Source organism: Cygnus atratus, chromosome Z (genome assembly GCF_013377495.2).
Source record: "Cygnus atratus isolate AKBS03 ecotype Queensland, Australia chromosome Z, CAtr_DNAZoo_HiC_assembly, whole genome shotgun sequence".
Lineage (NCBI taxonomy): Eukaryota > Metazoa > Chordata > Aves > Anseriformes > Anatidae > Cygnus > Cygnus atratus.
The window spans coordinates 44489003-44514567 of NC_066396.1; the positions used below are offsets into that span (position 1 = coordinate 44489003).

The following is a 25565-nucleotide window of genomic DNA, read 5'->3' on the forward strand; positions in this document are numbered from 1 at the left end:
TACTTGTAATATCATACTGTTTGCACAGAAAAGTACTCATTTAGCTATGGCCTACAAAGTAATTAACCCTTCAATAATCTACAAATGAAGCTTATTTTATTTTAGCATGTCTGTGTCATAACTCATAAAATCAAATTTTAAGTCAGGGTTGTTATGGTAGCGCACCATGTACAGAAAACACTGTACAAGAAACATTTGGTCTTTCAGGAGGCACGTCCTTACTGTGCAGGTGACGGAGCGCAGGCACAGGCTGCCCAGATCAGCAGTGCAGTCTCCTCCTTGGAGATCTGCAAAAGCCGCCTGGACATGGCCCTGGGCAGCCTGCTCCGGGTGGCCCTGCTTGGGCAGGGGGTTGGGCTCTGGAGGTCCCCTCCAACCTCACCCATTCTGTGTGTCTGTGATTCTTTGTAAGTGTAGGTATGTCTTAGTTTGCAGTTATATTACAAGTAATACTGCCATAATTTCTTTACAAGCTATATCTTAGATCACATGGCACTAACATGAAGGCAAATAGAAATACCAGTGAACTAAGTACATGTTATTAGCTGGAATACAGAAATTACAGATTTAAATTGCAGCACTACCCTCCCACTCAGAGGAGGCAAAAAGAACAATCATATGTTGTAGTCTTCGTTTTACTCATTAGCAGCACTCTCTTGTTTTTAAGATAAAGATCTGGAAAGCCCACAAGTAAAATGAGAAAACCTGGAGTTAAAGCAGAAAAGTTTCACTGAGTTTCATCATTGCCATTCATTGAACTCAAAAACTGGGCTAAAATCATGCCGGGGAGAAAGAAAGCTAAATTCAGCAACAAAACATACACCGAGCTTTCTTTTTGTTAGTAGTAACTGCAGCTATAAGCAGAGTTCTGACGTCTCTTTGCATTACTTTTTTAAGTAATTTATCATTTATCTGGATTCTCCTAAAAGTATCTCTTCCCCTATGTAAGATATGTTACTTGGAGATTTGTAAATAGATTTGAATGCAAAGGTTTTCTGCTCTGAAAGCAGCCTCAAGCAAAACTGTCAGGGGCTGACAGCACTGAATACTAGCAAAAAGTGGAAGCACACAGTTCAGTGCTGCTCACATCCTGTGTGCTTAGCTTTGAGGATGTTTTTCAACTCTCACTGTAAGGAGAAGGACTTGTGAGCGGAGTTCCCCAGGTGGACTTAACAGACGGACTTTCTACTCCATCCTCAAAGGCAGAGAAGGAAAAACAAACAAACAAACGCATGCTAATATTTCTTTTTCTCATTCTTGTGATCTAGTTAAATGTCTATGATGCCATTCCTATCATGGTAAAATATTCCAGAGCACTTTTTGCCATGATAAGAGCCTTTTCTTCTTTCAAGAGACTTTGTCCCAAACCGAAATATAACATATTTAGTGAGCTGTGGGATAGCTCATGGTAAAGCTATTAATAAAAAGAAGGGAACAGGATCCATATTATACATGCAAACAGATCTGCTGGCTTAAAATACAGACATTACATTCTGTATATTATTTCATCGTTGTAGTAGTTCTCAGCCTGAATAGTACTAAAATGCTTTTAATTCAAAATCTCTCTGCTGTGTAGCTAGAATACTGTTGGAATACCCAATCAACTTAGCAAATAAGAATTGGGGGGAATAGGAGGGGGTGGATGTACTATGGTTTCTAACAGTTGTCAAAAACATCACGTGCAGACCTTCTTTACTATTGATTCCAAGTGATCTTTTACACTGGTCAAAATGACAAAGTTCAGAACCACTTCTAACACAAAGTTTGTTTTGGAGCTAGTGGTTCAAAGGGTGTTCTCAGAACTAATAAGGCCATTATTTGCCTCCTCTCTCTCTCTCTCTCTCTCTCTCTCTCTCTCTTTTCTTTCTCTTCTTTCTTTCACTGAAAAATTCCCAAATGCTTTCTACAGATAGTGGACAGTTTTTAGAAGGTATAAAGCACAATAACCTTAAGCTACTGCTCAGTCACAATCCTTCAGTAAGAAATGAACTCACACAAGTATGTAAAGAACAGACTCTACAGACAGGCTTTCCAGAAACATTCCTTATTCTGTCTGATCTCAGTCAAGATAAACGTTTGATAAATACCATGGAGGTTTCAATGAGTGGTAAAACCTTACAATTAAACTCAATAAATTATTATTCTATAGGTGGGAGGGAGATAAATAAGGATAAATAAGTTTGTTTTAAAAATGTATGATGGCTATAAGCCTCAGTGATAACCATATCAAGGATATGATAGAAAGGATAAAAAAACAAACAAACAAACAAACAAAAACTAATTTGACAGATCTGCAGATTTCTCCTCCAATACAATGATTACACAAGAGCTCTCAAGGCTGATTCATGCTGCCATTGGCATATAGGCTAGCCCTGTGCCGTAAAGGTGACACCTCTTCTAACTGCTTCTAAATGTTAGTCGCTTGGATGGCACTGCCTGAAATTAGAGCCAGTGACCTTTCACCAAATGCCACAGTTCAGCATCTGAGCAGGGCAAGATGTAGCACGTGAGCTGAAGATGGACACCATGTCAAGGCGAACTTTTTTGCCCAACTGTGATAATCCTGGCTAGCTCTGGAAAGGAACTACAAGGTGAGCTGATGGAGGGGTTCTCCCTCTAAGTGGCTGTACGGGGAGCCCTTTTAAACATGGGTGTATGTATTACAGACAGAAAGGAAGAAAAATAAAGAAAACCAACAGCAACAAAAAACCCTCATAACATGAAAAACACTATCTATGAAATGTCAACCCACAGGCAAAACCAAAACACTGGTAACTGACCTAGCAAATGCAGGCAGTATTGCCTTTCTTTCTATAACCTTTCCATGATGCCAGTATGTTGTCTTAAAAATAGATGTATGCAGCCCAAAGATTCCTGAAGAGGCTGAGGGTAGAGTACAGCTGAGGAATTACTATAGCTAGATTAAAGTGTCTGCTGTTAGATACTGCCTGTCTGTTAAGTTGGGCCTGCAGACTGAAGAGACACAGCAGTCCAAATTGGGATATGGAAAGCCAGAAAAGAACTGAAAGGGCTTCTAACTCTCCTCTAATTAGTGTATTAATAAAAAGCTAGTCCAGATATGGCTTTGAGGACAGATCAAATTAGAAACTTAAGGATATAAAGAAGTTCTGAACTTCAAAAGAAGTCACATGCTTTGCTCTACAGGTAGCATGCAGAACCTCAAGGGATTTAGAGTCCTTCCTAGCACCATGCCTGCTGTGGCTGATGTGGTGATCTTGGAGCCTTTTAAAGTGCTACTGGCTATGTGCTAGAGCAAGCCAAGTGGGAAATGCTGGGGACAGGGCCACACTTTTTTCATGGGAAGTGTCTCAGCATGGGAGGTAGGCACCTCCAGCCGCTCCTAGCACCTTCACTCATCGTCAAAAATGGACAGAGACTTGCTTTTACTTTTGAAATCACAATGAGAAGATAAAATAGATGCAAGGATGGAGATTGGGTTTTTGTTTTGTTTTGTTTTGTTTTTTCTTTTACAAAAGTGAGAGCATGGCTATACCCCAGTGTCTGGTGTCTCACTTGACCAGGCAGAGGGAGCAGCTCTGGTCCTAGCACAAGCAAGAGTGGCCTGTGAAGAAAAGCCCAGGGCACAGGAATCCCAGCTGTCCCACTCATCTGGCCCACAGACCCCAAGCCCTCTCCCACACGATGGCCTGCTCGTTTCCAGACCACAGCTTGGCCTGTGGAGGAGCCTGCTGCTGCGCAGAGCCTGACTTGGGCCTTCACGGCTTTGGAAGATGGAGTGCGAGCAGAGCAAGATCTGAGTGGAGATACTCAGGATTTTCCAGACACTATAAGGCATTTGCATGTCTGGACTGATCCAGAAAGCTCGTGAATTGTGGCCATGCACTATATGCAGACAGGTGGATGGCCCATCTAGCTCCCAAGCACCAATGTCGTGTTCCCAGCAGCATGCTCTGAAACAGCACATTAAATGTCAGTGTGCTTTCTGGGAATCTTTGCAACTTACTTCTGCTGGTGCAGCACAGTCGTTTTCTGTGGTAAAAAATGACACAAGAAAATGACTGGTAAAAAATGACGCTCTCAAATTGACACAAAGAACATCTGGTGAGGGTTGCTAGCAATGCGTAAGTTCATCGCCTCACCAAGCAAGCAGATTAATTTCTGGTAAAGATGGTCATATCAACAGAGCAGAATGGTACCAAGCTGCCTACATGTTCCCTTTCTGCAATTCAAAATCCCTCTCCGATATGTCATATTTTCCATCCTTGTGTAACCAGACCTGATGTGTGACCTGAGTGTCAACTGGCAATAATAATTGAATGTGTCAGAATTAACATACACTAATGTATATATTTCACAAATGTTAACTCTTGGTCAGAATAAGCCCAGACTAAAGTACATAGAGTAACGTCTGGGGCCCAGAAAGAATGTGTGAAGATGTTCATGTTAGCCTTTGTATTTATTGTCAAAGAGCTACAGACTGGTCAAGGAACAGCCACTCAGTGTATGAAGCTGCTGAGACTTCCCCCTCAAGACTTTTAAAAGAGGACAAAATCAGATATTCTGGTGATAGTCTGTAGTTTGTCTGAGAAAGTTCGGTCTTCCCCTAGTTACTGAATGCAGTACAGTATTTTCTTGTAGCACAGTTGGTTTTGTTTAATTACAAATGATAAATGAAAAAGTAAACATATTTTTCACTTGCTTTTCTCTTAACGTTTCCTTTAATGCAATCTTTTAATGCCTTTCATTGCACAGTAGAATTGCACAAGATTTCACTTTAAAAATTATGAAAATGTGGCTCATTTGCTCTCTTGCTACAGAGGTCTGACAGTTCAGTCATGCAGTCCTGCAGTGTGTTCTTTGGTTCAGCTGTAAGGCATTTCTTTCCATCTGCACAATGACTGCAGTAAGCCTTCTTTACTTAGCTGAATGCTTTTTGACAATCTCAAGGTACTCCTTCACATCATCAGGAGATCCCAAGACAACAGGCACTCTTTGGTGAATATCCTCAGGCACTATATCCAGTATTGCTTGATGACCTGTTGTTGCTATTCCCCCAGCTTTCTCAATAACAAAAGCCATAGGATTGCATTCATAGAGCAGTCTCAGCTGTAGGATAAAAATCAAAATGGCAATGGTCAGTCCAGGCAATAGTGACAATCATGAAATCTAACTATATTTAGCATTTGGTTAAAAACCAGTCAACAGTCCAAGTACTCCATATTTAATATAAACTGGAGTCCAGAGTTAAACTGTATAGACTTTTCTTTTAAATGAAACAGTGAATGCTGGATTTGCCCAAATCAAGCACTTTCTCCATAGCTCATATTTGCATAGTGCACTTTACACAGAGACAAAGCTCATATGTAAGACACAATCTTTAACAAGGCAGCAGATCATGTAAGCCTGTGTGAAAGAAAAGAAAAACACTGCCCCTGAGTGTGCCATTAGGTTTCTGTAATTGAGTAACTGCATCTTATCTGCAATCTGAAGCAATAATTTATGGACAATTACAAAACAGATGAAAGGTCTTTGCTGAATAAACAGTCGCCTTGTCAGCCTGTAAGAGTGTGCTTTTCCATAAGGGACTGTCTGATGTCCTGCAGAGGCAGCCAGGCATGGTTTGTCCAGATGAGTCAGTGTCACCAAGTACAAGATGCAGATATTTTTCTGTTTAGCAGAGCTTGTCTTATGGAGAACAATACACGTAGGCTTCTGATATACCGGTTTGTAATAGGAATCTCAGTGCAGTGTGGGATGTTTATTTTGCTTCGTAACTTTTCACCTGGTTGGGTATGGCATGGCTTGGGATGAAATGGTACAGAGAAGCCTGCTTAAACAGCACATCCCCTGGTACATTCCTGCCAGTGTTCCATAATGTGAATGTGTTTGGGTATAAAGAGAAATCAGTACAGATGACACATGTTAGCAGCAACCCTAACATGGGTGCGTTTTATACAACAGGCTGCTCTCACTTGGGACAGCGTGCAATGGGTGGCCATACCTGCACACCAGAGATGTAAGCTACCAAGCTAAAAGAATTACATTCTGGAATCAAAATAGTGATCCATGACAGTAAAATATCAATCTAATGTGGCGTCTTCTGTAATTGTCTTTATGTGGGTTTACCTTTCCTTTAGGACTTTTGGAGTTAGCAGGATACAGAAAGATTCCTCCATACACCAGCGTGCGATGCACATCAGCCACCATAGATCCTATATACCTTCCACCATATGGTGAACTGCCATCCTACAGAAAGACATTTAAATAAGCATAGTTTTTGAGAACATCAGGTTAGTCTTTTTTCCCCCCTAGGTGTGGTCCTAACATCTAATTCCTCCATATTGTAATTCATAGTATTCCAAGGAGCTTTGGAGAAAAATTCAATTTCTTCCTCATTTTCTAAATGGGAAAATCCAAGGAAAAGGACAGGCAGAAGATTTCATGATAGATGAGTGGTGATGCCAACAACAGAAAATGTTTCCCAGCTCTCCCTCAGTGCTCTAACCCTTAGAAAATACTGCATTTCTAGTAGCAAAAAGACCAAGTGGTAGTAACTGATATTGGACTTTTTTCTATTGTAGTGCAATAAAATAAATAAACAAACAAACAAATAAATAAATAAAATAAAAACAAGAAAGGAAGCAATCTTTAGTACTTCTTTTACCCATTTTCTCCTGATTTTACAACACTTCTGCTAACAAAACGTTCATAGTTGACTACTAAAAGTAGTTCCTCAGTATAGCCCAGGTAGTACATTTTAATATCTTAATAAACAGCACCTTAAGCCTGGCAAGATGCCAGAAGAAAATGCCACTCTGCCTTCAAAGCCAGGAAGTCATGAGCGGCCATCAACATTTAGCAATAGTAAATGTTTACACTTTGCTATCCAGATAATAACTGCAGTGATGACAGAAGGAAGGCATGAGAACAAACATGATTTTTATGGGCACTTCTGAGAGCTTCAGGCCTCCTGATACTAGCAAACTGCACGACCACTAAGCAGACTTTGAAACTACACGAGGCTTTCAGGTGAGAGGCCCTTGGGAACACTGCTTGTGTTATCACTGAGCACATGGCCCACCCCTGCCCAGCTTCTCCATCTAATCAGCCACTGCAGTGATGCAGCAGCAATCTAACACCTGTAGAAAACATGCTTTCGACAACAGGTGAGCCTTCCTATCCAGTCTATCACTAAATGCCCAGTTTTGCCTCCAGCACCATTACTCAGGTCCCCAGCAAGGATGGAAGACAAGTAAATACATAAATAAACAAACAAAATAGATAAATAGAAAATAAAAAAAAGGGGGTGGGGTGGGGTGGGGTGTGAAGTGCAATACTGAAGAATGGTGAAATATCTGGTCACATCAGTGATACTGTTGGTAGGGGAATGGTTGGATCAGGTGATATTGGAGGTCTTTTCCAACCTTCATGATTCTGTGATTCTGTGATCAACTGCAGCTCTAACCAGCAGCCCTACATACATGCAGATATATTTTAAATAGATAAAGAATAACAAGTTGTGGAACAGTACTTCATAACAGTCATTGATCGTAAAGTAGGAAATTAGAAGTGTAACTTGTCATCCAGAAACTGAATCTCTTACCTCAGGGAATTTCTTCTTCTTCAGATACTCTGTAACTGCAGGATCAAAGTATTTAGCATAGCCCTCATTAAGGCTGTAGATATTTCCCTTCTTTTTGATTTTTACATCCCTAGTCGACCAAGATGAATTCTCCAATTGCCTAACAGTAAGAAAGAAAATCAAATTGTTAATATTAGTTGATCATTTATTTACAAAGTGAAAACCAATCATACATACAACTAAGGAAAAATTCACTACAGCTTCTGTTTTCAGTAACAATTCAGTACCTATGAAAAAGTGGTGATTGCAGTTCAGAGGCAAAGTGTTTTTTTTATCCATAAAACACAGAGCGGGAATCCCAGGGTCATGCAAAGTTCTTCATGCTACCATTCCCAGCTCTCTTTCATTTTTCTATGCCAAAAAATGCTGTTGCCTGCAAATTTGTTTAGCTCTCTGCACTTTTGCTAGACTTATAATCAAAGTGCGGCTCTGAGGAGTTCAGAAACTGACAGTGCCAGCTGGAGCAATGTGCAGATATGTTCAGATAGCTATAGACATTAATAAACTCCAGTTTGCCTTAGCTTTCACTAACTAGAAGCCTGGAGTGAAGAGAACTAATCTCTGTAACCAACAGCTGGGCTCTTTTGTTTTCACTCATGTAACTTTCGATGTTAGTGCTAAAAACAAACAAAATAACATGCACACATGCACAAAGCTAAATCTCCTATCTGAATATAGACAAAAACACATGCAGCTACTTAAGCTGTTACTTAGCAGGGAGCACCACATTATATCCTGCTGCTTGACCACTGCAGTTTCTAAAAATTTAATACAGGCAGGTGGCACATGCTGATTAACTGATGACGCTAAGATGGTTCACCATGGCTGCGGTCAATATGCCTTTGATTTTAAAATTCCTACGGTCAATGCATTCTAGAATGTCTAATGCATCCACACTTACTCTTTTACTCATCATGGTGAGTCCTGAAAATGTAAAAGAAGGTTAAATATTTCTGCTTCTTCAGGTTTACTAAGGTCCTAGCATCAAGGAAAAGACAGAAAAATCCACAAATGCATTCTGCATGGTTGAAAACAGCTTATTTTAAATATCACATTATCTGACACATGCCACATATTCGCTTCACTGCCCTGACTGTCTTCCCATTGTTGAATCACCCACTTTGGTAGTCAGAGAGAATATAAAAATCTCTCAATGTTATTTTTGACAGGTTGTTGACTTCATTTTTCCATGTCAGCTTTAATTTGAAAATTGCTCTTTGATTTTTTGATGGACAAGGCGTTCTTACGGAGTACCTTGTTATCCCTAACAAACAAACAAACAAGCAAACAGAAGACTTCCTCACCGGATCCAGCATAAAGCAGTTGACACCTCCAGCAGAAGTGGCTAGTACCAGCATCGTGGCACTCCCATAGAGAGCATAACCAGCTGCCACAAGATTACGCCCTGGTTGTAAAGCATCTTTCCCAGAAGGTTCCTCAGGAGTCACCTAGAATAAGAAGGAGCATAGCAAACTTTACTTCATTTTTCTAGCTGGTATATAGCTGGACTCTTTGCGATAGGGATGGCCTTCTGCTTTGTACCCATGCAACAGGGTGTCACAAATGCTTCCATGAACTTACAACTAGGATTCCTACTGGATGCGTTATATTACTGGATGCATTATATATAATGCACAAATTACATGGAGGAGACAAACACATTGATCTAGAAATGCTCTTATATAAGCCTGGTTGGAATGCAGGAAACAGGAAAGGATTAAGGAGATATTATAGAGCTGTGTGCCTCCCCGTAGGTCATGATGAACACAGCTGGAAGCAAAACTCTGGAGCACAGTTGAAAAGCAAGCAACAAGACATGACTCATGGAGTTTACAGCTGATCAAAAGCAGCTAGGGTTGTTTTGTTTTCCTTTGCTTCATATAAAAATGAAATGGAAAATAGATACTTTGAGGTGCATGACAACATACAAAAGATGATTAAAATGGACAGTTGGGTGTGTTTTATCTGACTTACTGTTTCCCCCTTCTTGTGACATGTAAGTCCGGTATTTCAAGCTCCTTCAGACAAGATTTCTGCCTTTCACACTGAATTAGACACTTGAAACGCACACACCATGTTTCAGCTCTGGTTTGTATTTGAAGCCTATCCTCGGGCTAGCAGGACTATTAGTGCAGAGAACAGGAAAACCGGAAAGCACATTCCCCAGGTAGATGACAAACACGTGGTATTTTGTCTCTATAAAGGTATTCATGAAATCTAATACCTGCTTTGTTTGTAAGGGCTAATTCCTCTAGCTGGCTAATTAAGCATCAGCCAGGCTCCCATGTACATGGAAGTACCTCTCATCTTCTAACATTTAAAATCCCTCACAAATGTGTTTTATACAAGTGTCTGAAACAACAGATTTATTTAACTTAAAGCCAGTCCTGAAAGCCTTTTTCACAAACAAGTTTAGTTAGATTTTATTGAGTCTTCATATGCAATTATGTATTATCAAAAGGTGCACAATAATATTTTTTCCTACCTTACATGAAAGCATTTTACCTTTCTATAGATGCCAAAGATGGTCCCAATGGAAACAAGACAGTCAATATTAGATGAGCCATCCAGGGGATCTATGCAGACTATGTATTTACCCTAGAAAATACAAAACAGAGAGCAATAAGATTAGTGACATTATTTGCCTCCCTCCCCCAAATACAAGAACTTCAGTATGTACATATTCTCACACAATTTCAAATCAATATTAACTAAAATGCTGTTACAGATTATGAAGGACTGGAATTCCAGTAATATTTACTATTCAGGCTACATTTTCTCATCTTTAATATAACTGCTTTCTGAATTATAAGGAAAAAAAGACAATTTAAGAAGATCAGTCTGTTAAGAGCTAAAATTAGAGGTATCAAAAAGATGACTTTAATACTTGACATTCATAAACTATACACTTCATTTTAATGCATATTCCACTTTAAAACCCTATGTTCAGAACTTATCTTAGCCAGTTTGTGGTCTTATCCTATATTGTTTTCTCCTTCCCATCCCTTGCCCTGCTCCGCCCCCCGCCCCAAAAAAAAAAAAAAAAAAGGAAAAAAAATGGAAAAGAAAAAAAAGAGCGGTCTCTGCCCATTGCTGTATTATGGATTCCTGCAAGTACAGGAAATTGCCAATACGGGGAAAATAGCTCATTCCACTCTACCTATTAAATAGCTTGTTTTCCCCTTATCTTGCCCACAGTCATTTTAATAATCATGTGTATTAACAGTGTTTGACTATTTGCTCTTCATTTGATTTAACCCTGTATACCAAAAACCTTTTAAGCACAGAAGTACTTTCCTCTGCTATCATAAGGGTAGAAATTCTGATAAAATCACATTAGCTCACATTTAGTTTAAAAAAGCATTAACATTAAGCCTACAGATCCTTAAAGAGCAGTGAAGGAATCATATTTGTTCAGATCTAAAGCAGACTTTGCTCATCCAATGCCCATGGAATCAATTTTCAGGATTTCTCAACAAGGAGCAAAAGCGAAAACTGTTTTGACAAAACAAGTGTTATGCCTTCTAAATTAGATTAAGATTTTTGTTTTCTCTATTTTTATTTTTAATCAGATTTTTTACACAGCAGAATATTAGCCAGGAAAAATGAATTATGATCATTCAACAAGTGTATGAGGACTTGTGCACATAAATAATGCCTAGGCCAAAAAGTCAAAATTATTTCTTGTTTCACTGTTGTTAAGTCCTATTTTCATGGACTTCTGTGAGAATTTGCTTAAATTAAAAAACCCAAGATCTGATCTGCACTGAACAGATACTCAGTCTTTTACTGACAATTCTACTTTACAGAAGTGCTGGATTGACTCAGAGCATAGCTCTAGAGATCAGGAGGAATAACCGTGAAGTTTCCTCCACAAGTAGGAAAAAGTGGGGTAAGAAAAAATGTGGAGAAGAACCACAGAGAAAACAAATTTTTAAAAATATATATTGGGAACAAATGCTCAGGCAGAGAAACACACGAGTAAATTATAATAAAACGAAATAAAATAAAATTCCAAGAAACTGCTCATATTTTCATTTCCAGAAAAGTACATGTTCTCCAAAATTTTCAGCTCAGTTTCAATTTCTTACATTTGAAGAAATACAATTGTAAAGGCTTATCTGGAATCAAGCACAGATAATTTTTAAAGCTACCAACCCTTTTGTCAGCTTCCACTACTACAGCATCTTTGTTTTCCTCTGACACGATGACACATGTGCTGAAGGATGACTTGAGCATATTAATCACCAGATCATTGGAAAGGATATCCAGCTTCTTTACTTGATCTCCTGTCACATTGGTAGAACCAGCAATTCCATAGCTAAAGTAAAGGAATGAGAGAGCATTTAGTCAGAGCAGGGCACTATGCCTTCCTAAGCATCCCATTTCTGGCAAGGTAAAACAAGCCTGGATGATATCTCATTTTTTTAAAACTGTGTTTTATTTATTGTCTGTTGGATTCTTGCTGAGACCTGCTAACGTTATCTGTGTTGTGGCAAATCTAGAAGACATCAAATGTGAGGAACACAAAAAAGGGGATCATTTTTCTACAGTCCCTGAACTGTATATAGGCAGACATAGCCAGAGCAGGCTGTGAAGGCTGAGTTACAATAATTATGTTACTTTATATTAACTATAAAACCTAAATATTGTCCCTCAATCCTAGCCTCCAACATCACAGCTGTTTACCATAAAAACTAAGATTTGCTAGAAAATTTATACTTAAAAAGTAACAACAGACCTGACTACGCTAGTTACACTATAACTTTTCTCTGTAACTTGCTCTTGGTGAGCCTTATCACATACAGATTCCAGAACAAATATTTCGCTCACACATAAATCAACATTTTCACGATTCAGTGTTTTCAGTTTTGATTTTACGTAGTAAGCATTTCTTTGGCAATAAAACTGAGAAACACAAACACGAAACACAAATACAGTCCCGCCAGCTAATCAGAATCAAGCCATCTGGCATCAGGAAGTACTGGGAGACTTCGCGATAGGCACTTTTGAAAGCATACAAAACAGAGAACGGGAAGTGTAGCTCTAAGAAGAGCAAAACGAGACCCGGCTCTGCATACATTCAGACGACTCTTATGTATTTCAGCTACAGTGCACCGGTTACTCCGAATACTGGTATTTCTGGTTGTCTGCAATAATGCCGCACTTAGGAATACAACAATGTACTGCATTTCTTCGATTTGATGCAAGAGACAAAGAAAAAGACACAGAATAATTCTCTCTCTGTCTGTCTCCATCTCTGCCACAGCAGCTCAAATGCTTTCCTGCACCTGGGGGGACCATAAGGCAAGGGTATGGGCACAGATATCAAACATGTGGGCAGCTCAGCAAAGCAGCAGGAACAGGACCTTTGAATGTGACAAATCAGGTCACTGATGGGAAAACCTGGTCTCTTCTGATAGACATAAGAGGCATGGGAAAGGGCTAGCACACAGCAGTTAAAAAACTATCCCAACCATTTAAAATCTGAAGTTAAAACAGAGAAAAATAGTTCAAATATACAAAAAGCAGGACTTTTTTACTGTCTCCTGCAGTTGCTTCTATTTTATTAACTTCAAATTTTTCAGCTCTGATGCTAATAACACATTTTACAATAAAAATTGCTTTGTATTGCTAGGGGCCTTTTGCTTCATATATTTTCCACTACATGGTATGTAGATGCAAATTCATTTTCTCTCCACCACATTTTTCATTAAGTAATGAAGCAGCTCACGTCTAAACCCCTGATCAGCATACAGTTTGGCATACCAATGATATGTAAAATACCTAGGGGAAGTAGTTATTAACAAATAGTTTTGTTTTTAACATTTTGAGAGCTCTAATTTCCTCCTGATTCTCCTCCAGTCCATGCCCCTGGATGTCAGCGCTGACTGGCTGACTGCAGACACTGCTGTTCCTGATGAAGGCTCTTGCTAAAAACTGACATTGCTATGGTGCAACAAAGAGAAAAAGAAAAAAAACTACAACACTGAATTTGATTAAACACCTCATAGCACAAAGTGGTGCTTTGATTTTAAGCAGTTGAGTACTGAGAACAGTAACCCAGCCATATTTTGGCAGGCTTCATCTTTCAGCCTGCTCCTTCGGTCTGCTGGCTCAAAGCATCCAGCCTGACGGGGGTCTGCATGCAAGCCCATCACCTGCCAAAGGCTGCGTGCCCTGTGGGTGAAGGAGCAGCACAACACAACACGCTTCTCTGGGGAGAAGCCCAAGCCCACAGCGCTACAGCAACAGCTCTGGGGAGGGGAGGAGAGGAGGGATGAGTGGCAGGACAAGGGGGCATCACAAACTATTTCCAAGGGCCTCCTGGGCTGCCGCTGATGGGCGCAGGGATGGGGATGGGGACGGGGATGGGGATGGGGATGAACATGGGGATGAACATGGGGATAAGGATGGGGGTGAGGATGGGGACAGGATGGGGATAGGGATGTGGACAGGGATGGACATGAACATCAGGATGGGGATGGGGATGGACATGGACATGGCGATGGGGGTGGGATAGGAATGTGGATGGGGATGGACATGGGGATGGGCAGGGGGATGGGGATGCACACAGGGACAGGGATAGACATGGGGATGGGGATGGACATGGGGATGGAGATGGACATAGGGACAGGGACGGCGCACTCACAGGTTGGCGATGCCCGCCTTGCGCACGGCGGTGGAGATGGCCTTGATGGCGGTGCAGAGGGAGTTGAGGAGCTGTGTGAACTCCCCGGTGCCCTTCGCCCGCCTGCCCTCCTCCATCACGAAGCGGGTCATGGTGATGACATTGGTGTCGAAGGCTGAGCGGTCCGTCATCCTGCCAACACCGCAGCACTGCCGCCGCTCCCCCCCGCCGCTCGCAGCACCAGCACCGGCCGGGGGGCGGAGGGTGGGCGGGGAGGGTGGGTGGAGCCTTCAAATTGCCCCGCCCATCTCCGCCTCAGGCCCCGCCCCCATCCCGTTGTATATCCACAACTCTCTCAGGCACGCGATCTGCTTTTTTTGGGGGGAGCTGGAATACACCCAGTTGGATAAACACAGCTTTAAATGATAAAGCTGAAGCCACGGGCTGAAATAATTCCAGGCGGCTGACAAACGCAGTGCAACAGTTGGATAAACACAGCCTTAAAAAATAAAGATGTGCACCTCTCAATATACACGCGTGCTGTCTTCCAAAGCACGTTCCATATCTGTGCCTCGCCAACATCAAAGGTATGCATAAATGCCTTCTCCTGTAGGTGTGCACAGCTTTGGTCCAATTAACCCATGCCTGGCATTACAGACACTCCGGAAAGCCTTAGGTGTTAGTAGCTAAAATGCTCTTCTAAAAGGGATGGTTCAGTACTTCACATTTCATGTGGATTTTGTAAAATTGATAAAGCATTGATATTAGCTTTTTCTTTAAGGGTTTAATGCTTTACAACTACATTACACAGCTACCTCTGTCCAAATAGTAGAGACCAATTAATAGTGAGCATCCCATAAAATTTTGGATGAGTGGACTTAACCTAGTTAGTAATAAGTAGGCTAAAAGAGCCTGGAAATATATGACTTCAGGAAACAAAACTCAGAACTGCTGATTTGTGGCAGTTTACCGTAATTGTGAAGACCCTAATAAATACATCAATAATCTGTAGGAAGATGTATACATTTGTGTATAAAAAAAAGTCAAGATCATATCAAAACACTTGCAGTTCAAAGTTTAGCATGCATGCCTGAGGACTAAGCTCTTTCATCTCACTTGCAGGGCTATGCACTGTCCTCAAGTTCTGAACAGAAACCTGTGTTCTTTTGGTGATGTCGAGGTGACTGGGGAAAGTGTTTTGCTCCTCCATTCCTACCATGAAGTTCAGGTAGAAACAAACAATCCACGAATTGAAAGAGCAGTCATTTGAAAGGGTGCTGGTTTCACACTGGTCTATCCAGATGTGCGTTTTCCACTGTGGGGAGGTAGCTTAACTGTTTTTAGCAGTTATATCATGTTCATAATCTTCTGAACTGAAGGCAACTTTGTTTACAGTAGATTAACCCATTTTCATACCCATGGCCTTAAAATATGCCCAGACATTGGTAATTCTGGGGATTCTACTATCATGTTGAAAGCTGACTTCACATTAAATAATTGAGATCAAAATTGTCAAGGGTAGACAAATTAAGAGAACATAAAGCTTAATGCTATGAACTGCTTCTCACACAAATTTTCAGACAGAATCTGCAACCCACAGAGAGTTCCCTGCTGTGAGAACCAGCTATCCAGTCAAGATATCTGGCTAAGTTTGTCTACATTAGCCAGAGACTATGGTATAGGTATATCCTGAGATGATTCCGATCAATTCCCAAACCTGTGTTTGTTAAAAGAAAACACCACTAGCTTAGTCAATGTTATACTAGGGGCTTAATTTTTGCCTCTTTGTCAGTATTTTCACATATCTTAAGACAATGCAGAAAGATAACAGGAACAAAATTATAAATGAGACAACACAAGTGTCAAAAGACCCTTGGACTGCAGAACAAATCTTTTAACTTCCTAAAACACATAGGCAATCCTACAGAAACCATGCTATGTGGTATCTATAAAGCCAGTATAAGATTAAAAGTACGTTCTACATGTTTTGAACTTTCCCCCTTAGAAACCAGTAGTTAAACATTTATTGAAAATGAATTTGTGGCGTTTGAGAAGAAAGGTCAGCGCTGGTTGATTAAACATTGCTGAAACAGCTTACTTCTGGATGGAAGAAAACATGGTCTTGTTTGTGAACAGATGACGTTCAACAAGCCATGGTTCACAGCTGACTTAGAACTGTAAGCATCCAAAACCACAACTTTTTTGAAGCAAATTACTACGTTGAAAATAAGATACATGTTGATGAATAATTCCCAGGTATTTTATGGTGAAGTTTGCCACCTCTTGTAGTTTCAAATGACAGACAAAAGGACTATGGGAGTTAAACCCTTTCACAAAGCTTTTTTTTTTTTCTTTTTTCCCTGAAGTAAGAGTGTCAACATGGAAAGGGTAGTCTTAGATCCCACATTTGCTGAGAAAAATTCTCTCTGTGCAAAAGTATTGCAGCTGCAGAAGTTTCTTGCCAGCTGCGTGGACTGAGGGTCAGATCCAACAAGTCACACGGAAATGTCACTCACAAGACAGTGTCAGTCCAGCTGCTCTCTGCCTTGCTATGCCATGATGTTTGGGACTGGAGCAGAATGTAGGGGATTACAAAGGCTGCCCATCATTTACTGGAGGAGATGGATCAGGAGGAATTGCAGTAGCATGTGTGGAACTTCAGGCAGGCAAGTGTACCATGCAGGAAATTCTCAGGTGGATTTCTGTTTAGGCAACCAATCTTTCATCTTTTTAGCTTCAGACAGTTCTTTGTTTCTCCTATGTGAATTGGGCATGCTGGGCCAGGATATTTATTTTTGACTGTGATAACAAAACACATCCCATCTCCAAACACAGGTGAAATATACCAGAAAGCATAAAATTCAAAGGGATGTAATTAAGCATACAAATTGGTTAAACATTAATATCTGGTATAGTAGCTGTAAAATGGGATTAATTTGTTATTACATATTAAATTACTTTGCCAATTGAACTAGAAAGTTGGGATTAATTTAAATCCTCTGGTAAGGCATTTTCCTGTACTGTGCTTGTATACTGCCCTCTTGTGGAAGTAGCGTATGAACACTTTTAGCATTTTGTGAGACCTGGCTCTTTTGAGAGTACATTTGCATTTTTCTGCAGGTTGACAAAGCACTTAACATGCAGACAACAGACGCTGAAAATAAACTATACCTGCCTCTGAAGTACAAATATTGAATTGTAACTTTTATTGTCATTTTAAAGTATCTGTATTTGTTGCTTATCCACAAGACTCTACCAGGAAAACAGACCAGAGTATGTTACCTGAATATTACTTACGCTATCACTTTGTCTTATAAAACGTGTAAACTAAAAGTATGTTAAATTATCATTGCAAGTCTACATTGTCAAGATTCAAAAGCTGATAAAAAACTGAGGAGGTTTCAGTACATTCTATACTAAGCTAAACACAGGGTAGAGTTATGGTGTTCAATTGTTCACTTTGCAGAAAGAAATAATTTTTTGTCAACACTGAGTAACATAAAGTCATGATGATATGATACAATTTCACAATGCAACAACCAGATGGAAAAATGCCTTTTTACATTTAAAGAGGGAACCTAAAATTCAAGATTGCCAGACGAAGGACACTTGGTATAAAAGGTCAAATTCTCTGCTCAGACCCAGCTCCTTGGATAGATTCCTGAGGCAGATATCCCATTAATGTCCTTGTGAATTTCACTGACAGCTCAAATACCCAGTTATATTGTTCCACTTCGAAGACCTATCTGCTCAGGTTTTTCAGATCCTGTTGTTTGGGATGATTTAAATGAATGGTATTACGAACGGTTCACTGTGAGGGTTTAACTAGGGCATTTGTTTGGCTTTGGCAATTTTAACTTTGTGTGATTCAATTCAGAGTTTTCACATTTCACATCTCAAATGTTTATCAGCACAATAAAAATTCTTCTCTTCTTTAAAGCTAGAGAGCTTGGCTTTTCTACTTTTATTTGCAGTGTAAGGAAGGTCTGACTGGAAACTATTGTGTTAGTGAGATAAAGAGAGATAGAGTATGATACAGAAATGCAGCATGATATTCACAAAAGCCTCCTTTTGTGTAAGCCTATGAAAAAATACAGCTGGAAAAAAAAAAAAAGAGAGAGAGAGAGAGAAAACGAGTGACTGTTTACCAGGTTATTCCCTGTTGCTCTTAGCCAACTGTATTCTGTTACATGCCAAAAGTACAGGCAACAAAACTATCTAAAATGACTATTAGCTTTTATATTTTTAATACTAATTCTATCCATAGTTTGCATAGTTTGCTACAGCTTCTAAATTCCATTTAAACATCAGCTAAATGGTAAAACTGCCTTGTGAGGTAAGTAGGCAAGCAAAGAAGATCAAGGAAAAGACTTTATCCTATGCCAGAGAACAAATCTGTGTATGAATGAAAAGCTGCCTGATTGCTTTGGGAATTCACACAGTGAGACAGAGAAAAAATGGGAAAGGAAAGCATTTAGCTCAACAATACAAGTAGCTGCCTCTGTGACCTTTTCTTTGTTTTTCCTCTTGCTCTACTGACTTGATACTTATTTGGTGTTACAATTGCAGGCAGTACAGAGGAGAGAAGGGATGTGCCAAGCACATGCTGGGTCAGCTCTGGAGAAATAACCTGAATCATAGAATCATAGAATCATTAAGGTTGGAAGAGACCTTTAAGATCATCCAGTCCAACCATCCCACTACCACCAATGTCACCCACTATACCGTGTCCCTAAGCACCACGTCCAACCTTCCTTGAACACCCCCAGGGACGGTGATGCCACTGCTTCCCTGGGCAATCCATTCCAATGCCTGACTGCTCTTTCTGAGAATAAATGTCTTCTAATTTCCAACATACACTTCCCCTGGCTCAACTTCAGGCTACTCCCTCAGCCGGTCCTCACAGGACTTGTGTTCCAGGCCCTTCACCAGCTTCATAGCCCTTCTCTGGACATGCTTTTTGTACTGAGGGTCCCAAAGCTGAACACAGTACTCGAGGCAAGGCCTCACCAGAGCTGGGTACAGGGGAATGATCACCTCCCTGGTCCTGCTGGCTACATTATTCCTGATACAAGCCAGGATGCCGTTGGCCTTCTTGGCCACCTGGGCACACTGCCGGCTCATGTTCAGGCGAGCATTGACCCACACTCCCAGATCAATTTTCCTCTGAACAACTTTCAAGCCACTCTGCCCCAAACCTGTAGCATTGCATGGGGTTGTTGTGGCCAAAGTGTAGGACCCGGCACTTAGCCATGTTGAACCTCATCCCACTGGCTTCTGCCCAACCTGTCCAGGTCCCTCTGCAGGGCCTTCCTACCCTTTGGCAGATTGACACTTCCACCCAGCTTGGTGTCATCTGCAAACTTACTGAGGGTGCACTCAATTCCCTCATCCAAGTCATCAATAAAAATATTAAAGAGAATGGGCCCCAACACCAACCCCTGGGGAACACCACTGGTGACTGGCTGCCAGCTGGATTTCACTCCATTCATCACCACAGTCTGGGACCAGCTGTCCAGCCTGTTTTTAACCCAGCAAAGCTTGTACCTGTCCAAGCTATGGACCGACAGCGTCTCCAGGAGAATACTGTGGGAGACCATGTCAAAGGCCTTGCTGAAGTCTAGGTAGACTATGTCGACTGCTTTTCCCTCATACCCCACGTGGGTTACCTGGTCATAGAAGGACATGAGGTTGGTCAGGCAGGACTTGCCTTTCATGAACCCATGCTGACTGGGCCTGAGACCCCGGTTGTCCTGCATACATTGCATGATTGCATTCAAGGTGGCCTGTTCCACCACCTTTCCTGGCACCGAGGTCAGGCTGACTGGCCTGAAAGTTCAACCTGTACAGCTAGGACATTACTGAGAGACTTTATGACTTTAGTAATGGAAAGGAGAGGTAGGTAGAAAGAAATCTATTCTTTAGATCGCTATACAGAGTCCATTTGGTTGTGATGAGTGTGTTGTAGGCCAAAATCCTTTTCAATTAACTGGTTATACACATAGCTATAGGTAGCTATAAAATCCTGAACTAAAGTTGGATTTTACCTCACAAATTCACATCATTGCTGCAAGTAGTCTCACATTACCAATGACAGTAGTATAGCAAATAGTATAGTGTATAATAGTATATAACATAATATATAATAATAATAACAGGATTTATTTCTGGTGCTTAAAAAATTAATCACTCTGCAATACTTAACAATACATATATATTCTTTTCATTGAGAGTTTGCTAACAGAAATTCTACTGAAATCAACTTGTTCCTATTAAATTTTTCATCTGAGTGAGAACTGCATTTTCTAGAATATTGTTCCATCAGCTGTAGTATCCCTGTTACCAAGAGTCCTCTAAGTCTCAATGCTGGCACTAAATATCATTGCCAATGTGACTCAAATAAGTTGGGCAGCTCTGAACACTGTAATCATTGACTCATAGAATCGTAGAATGGTTGGGGTTGGAAAGGACCTTAAAGACCACCCAGTTCCAACCCCTGTGCCATGGGCAGGGACACCTCCCACTAGATCAGGTTGCCCAAAGCCCCATCCAACCTGGCCTTAAACACTTGGAGTGATGGGACATCCACAGCTTCTCTGGGCAACCCCTTCCTGTGCTTCACCACACTCTGAGTGAAGAATTTCTTTCTTATACCTAATCTCAACCCACACTTTTTTAGTTTAAAATTGTTACCCCTTGTCCTGTTACTACACTCCTTGCTAGAGTACCTCCCCATATTTCCTGTAGGCTCCCTTTAAATATTTTAGGTCATAAAAGACCAATGTTTTACAGAATAAATTACAATTAAAGAAATTTTGACTGGACTAAGACTCACTGGTTAGGCTGAAGTAAGCAACCAATTTTACAGTAATCATAGAATTAATATACAAATAACTGTATTGCAACCAGGCTCTTTGCCAAAACATTATTTATGTATTTCCTTTCCTAGCTCACAGGGGTTTTAGAAGTGATTTGTATTAACAGAGTTTATATGTCCACTGCTAGGCATCTCCGCGCTGGTCTGCAAGAATGAAGCAGAAAAAAACTCCCTCTGGAATGTGATGCTTTCCTAGCTGTCTGCCAAGTGTGGGTTGTTCTGCTTCATGCTATATTTACTCACAGTTACTTACGGTAAATTCGGAAGGATTGTCCCCAAGACTCTAGCACCGTATGGGCTGCTCTAGAAATGACTTGGTAGATTGTTCAGCTAAAATCACAGGAATAAAATTGGTTCCATTTTTCTCAAACATGTTGTCTCCATTTCTGATAGGAATGAAACTCCTATTATATATATTTTTTGATGGTTGGTTTGTTAGTTTGTTTGTTTGTTTGTTTGACAAACACTTTCATCCAGAAATACAATAACATTAACTGCCACAAATAGGAGCAAGATCTTTGCTTCTCTCAGGAGACTTATTTACAGAGCTACATCCCATGCCAAGGCAAGCTGTGGGAAGGTTAATGGCCACAGCAAGGTAGCATTGGCCAGTGTGTGATTTTAATCTGAAGTCAAAGGAGTAAAACAACAATGCAGAAGTGGTCAGAAACAGGCCTTTTGGGTTTCTGGCAGTCAACTGAGTAGAAGTCTTGAGTCTGAGGTGGGGAAGCTGAGATGAGGAAGAACTGGGGTTATGGCGAACGGTAGCACTGTGGAAAGAAGACAAGAGAGGAGCTGAGTAGGAAAGCTGACACTTAGACAAAGACATGTCAGGTAAAATAAGGCTACTGGAGAGTCTGGAGTGGCTGGAGGAGTTCTGGGACAGGAAGAGCTTCAGGACAGGAAACGTCTGGCGAAACAGTACATTGGACGAGATGGGAATATTGAAGCAGATTGGAAGAAAGCAGTAGGAGGAGGTGGGGCAAGAGGTCCAGCACTGTGGGAGCCAGAAATGATTGCTAAAGGATTAAAGAGATTCTGAGGGAAGAAGACCAGGAGTCATCACTCTAGTAATTTCTATTGTGAAGATGAGCATATCACTACTGTGACAGAGCACCTGTTGACATGTGGAACACACTGGTATGGACAGTGCTGCCAGTGTCTTGCCTCTAGAAGAACAAAAATTAATGTGAACTTGTGGGTGTCTTGTGCTGCAGTAGCCTGAAAAGCAGACTGAAAATAAATTGTCTCCTCAGAAAAGGAACTTTGTATTGACTGCAGGTGAGTGTGCAATGGGAATGGGGCATCAGTCTAAAGTTTTGCTTCTCAGTTTTTAACAGACAGGAATAAAATTTGTTGACACCTAAATTCCAAGCCATAACACAGGGGAGCTATGCTCTTCCCAAGGAAGACAGGTCATCTGAGTTGTGGTAGGAAGGATGCTGAGTCAAAAAGTGCAGCTGAACACCTTCGCAAGTCTGCTGCCCATCATCTAGACTAAGTTTATACTCATAACCTTCCACCTCTCTCTTTTTCTTCCTTCTTTCCCAATAGATTTAGGATATCTTTCCACAGCTGCATCTTCTTGAAGAAGTCCGACCTCTGATCTCAGGTGAGAGACAGAGGGTGACAAAGCAGAAAGCAGTTGAGAAGGCCAAAGTCTGAGAAGGTGCTGCCAGATGATGCAGCTGACAACTGGGTCAGTGAGGAATCTGGAAAGGAGTGCAGCAGCTAGTGAAAAGAGCTAGCAAGGAGGATAACACTGGCCACTGATGATAGCCAGCTGAATATGAGCCAGCAGTGTGCTCAGGTGGCCAAGAAGAGCAGCAGCATCCTGGCTTGTATCAGAAATAGTGTGGCCAGTTGTACCAGGGAAGTGGTTATCCTTCTGTACTCAGCTCTTGTGAGGCCACACCTCAAATACTGCGTTCAGTTTTGGGCACCTCACAGTACAAGAAGGATATTGAAGCCCTGGAGCATGTCCAAAGAAGGACAACAAAGCTGGTGAGGAGTCTAGAGAAAGTCTTATGAGGAATGGCTGAGGTAGCTGGGGTTGTTTAGTTGGAGAAGACAAGGCTCAAGGGAGACTTTATCATGCTGTACAAATACCTTAAAGGAAGTTGTAGCAAGGTGGAGATTGGGCTCTTCTCCCAAGAAGCAAATGATAAGACAAGGGGAAATGGCCTCAGATTGTACCAGAGGAGGTTTAGGTTGGATTTTAGGATAAATTTCTTTGCTGAAAGGGTTGTGCAGCATTGGAATAGGCTGCCCAGGGATGTGGTTGAATCACCATCCCTGGAGGTCTTCGAGAAACATGTAGATGTAGAACATAGTAGTATGGCTTTGTGGTGGACTTGTAAGTACTAGGTTAAAGATTGGACGAGGTGATCTTAGAGGTCTTTTCCAAACTGAATGATTCTATAATTCTGTGATTCTATAAACCATCCTCACCAGCCCTGACAGAGAGAAAAGACATCCCTTCAATGTAATGGCACCCTAACTGGGTGACATCGAGTCTTATTAAATATCTGTATTCAGTATTTAGGCGGATGACTGCTGCCTACATGGACCTGTCAAGATAAATAACCTTTAAATAGGTAGGAAAATGGAGAATCCAACACTGAACGCTGTTTGGCCAGTTCATGTCCAAGGTGATCAGGATATGGATACAACACAGCACCATGCCCACAGATACAAACCAGCACACAGATTTGAAGCTGCTTTCACCACGGGCAAGCTGACTGTAGGAATAGACTCTCATGTTAATCCCATCTGTTCTCTACCATGCAAAACACATAACTGCTTAAACCATTCTTGTAGACTAGAATTTAACTGTTTCCCCACAGAAAATGGTATTTCATGTCATTATTTCATCTTTTTCAGCAAGTGATCATCTCACATGTGTGAAATGCCTACAGCTAGGGCTAGCCTAGGTCTAAGATATATGAAGATACTCCAATTTATAAACTATTGTTTATTCCCTTTTAGAATAGAATTAGATGAGAAAATCCATGGCAGATTGTAGTTAGGTGACAATTTCTGGGAAACATTAGAGATTTCATTATTCTCAATTTTCACATAGGCTAAGATAAAAAAATCAGGCTTGAGGGAGAAAATTTCATGCTCACAGCTTCCAACAGATAGGTGAAGGATGTTGGTAGGGGTGATACCAGTGTAAGCAGGAATCTCATACACACCTGTGCCATTTAAACTTATGCTTCTCTCGCAGACATTTTACTACAACAAGGCATGAAGTACCAGAAAGAATAATAGTGAGAAGTATTCAGCATGGTGGAAAAGGTATACGTACTTTTCTTTTTCCTCTTTCTTCCTCAATACTCCTTGAGGTGTATGGACTGTGAATTATTGTTTTCCTGCCTGAAACCTCTGTTGGAAGCGTACAAAATCATAAATGAAAATTAACTGTGTTCTTGACAGGGAGTCTTTTCTGCAGCGTTGTTTGTTGAGCATAACTAAGTATCTGGAGGACTAAAAACTTGAATCTCAAGTTCCTGGTGCTTGTATTGAGTGAGACCAAGCAGCATGTTGAAGGACAAGTCAATAAATGTCTTTGAAATTTCACTGATTTTAATGGCAGAGTTCTTTGTTATTAATGAAGGCTTAGAATTTAGCTAAATTTCTTGTAAATTTACCTGATTTACTCCCTATTTTGTACCTCTCTTCACATGTTATGCTGTGCACAACATTTGGTAAAAGAAAGATTTAGTTTGCCGCATGCTGCAACCAGCATGCAACGGAGTAATGGTGGAGGAAAACATTGTCTTTTTGAGTATAGGCCATGATGAAGATGCTTATATATATATATATAAGGTTGGAACAGTTGTGTCTAAACAGAGTGTTCAAAGCTGTCTTGCCAGTAGTTGTTCAGGTTTTTTTCCCTCTCTTGCCCTGTCCCAGTTGCAGTGCTCATCACTGAAGACAATCATGACTGCAGTCTGGTCTCGATGAAACAGAAGCACCTCAGAAAACTTGGGGGAAAAACCATGTATTTCAGTAATTAAATTATAGGCATAAATAATAGGGAACAACTTAGGAAGCCAAGCAAGAGATCAAGCTTGACACAGGTTTAGAAAAAATACTCACATATGGTGCTTTAGATAAAACACCCAAATAAGATTCTTGGGAGCGGGGTGTAGGGTGAGGCAAAAGGTTTGTTGAAAGGATTTGGATCGTATCTCCATTTCATTCACATGTTTGTGCATATGAATGCAAACAGAAGGCTGGCACCTCTGTTTCCTGTACCTGGAAAGCTGTTACTACAGAATATGGTAGAACATACTGAGTAAGATATAAGTGGATATCCAGCATTTATAGATAGCACTGTTCCTGTATAAATGTAATATCATTTTACAAAGGTGGAAAGGTATTTGCCAGGTGATGTTACAATTGTGAGAGCTCTTTTAACAGTAAGT

The 25565-nt window shown here is 40.8% G+C and overlaps 1 protein-coding gene across 1 annotated transcript; it reads right to left on the reverse strand.

Annotated features, from left to right (window-relative positions):
* Window positions 1-4692: 4692 nt before the first annotated feature.
* Window positions 4693-14519, reverse strand: LOC118257380 (fructose-1,6-bisphosphatase 1-like). The gene is given in 8 exon segments (XM_035565312.2): window positions 4693-5088; window positions 6109-6228; window positions 7586-7696; window positions 7698-7724; window positions 8929-9072; window positions 10130-10222; window positions 11783-11945; window positions 14277-14519. Coding segments are annotated over 8 exon segments (1020 nt in total). The 5' UTR covers window positions 14447-14519; the 3' UTR covers window positions 4693-4896.
* Between the last annotated feature and the right edge of the window lie 11046 nt (window positions 14520-25565).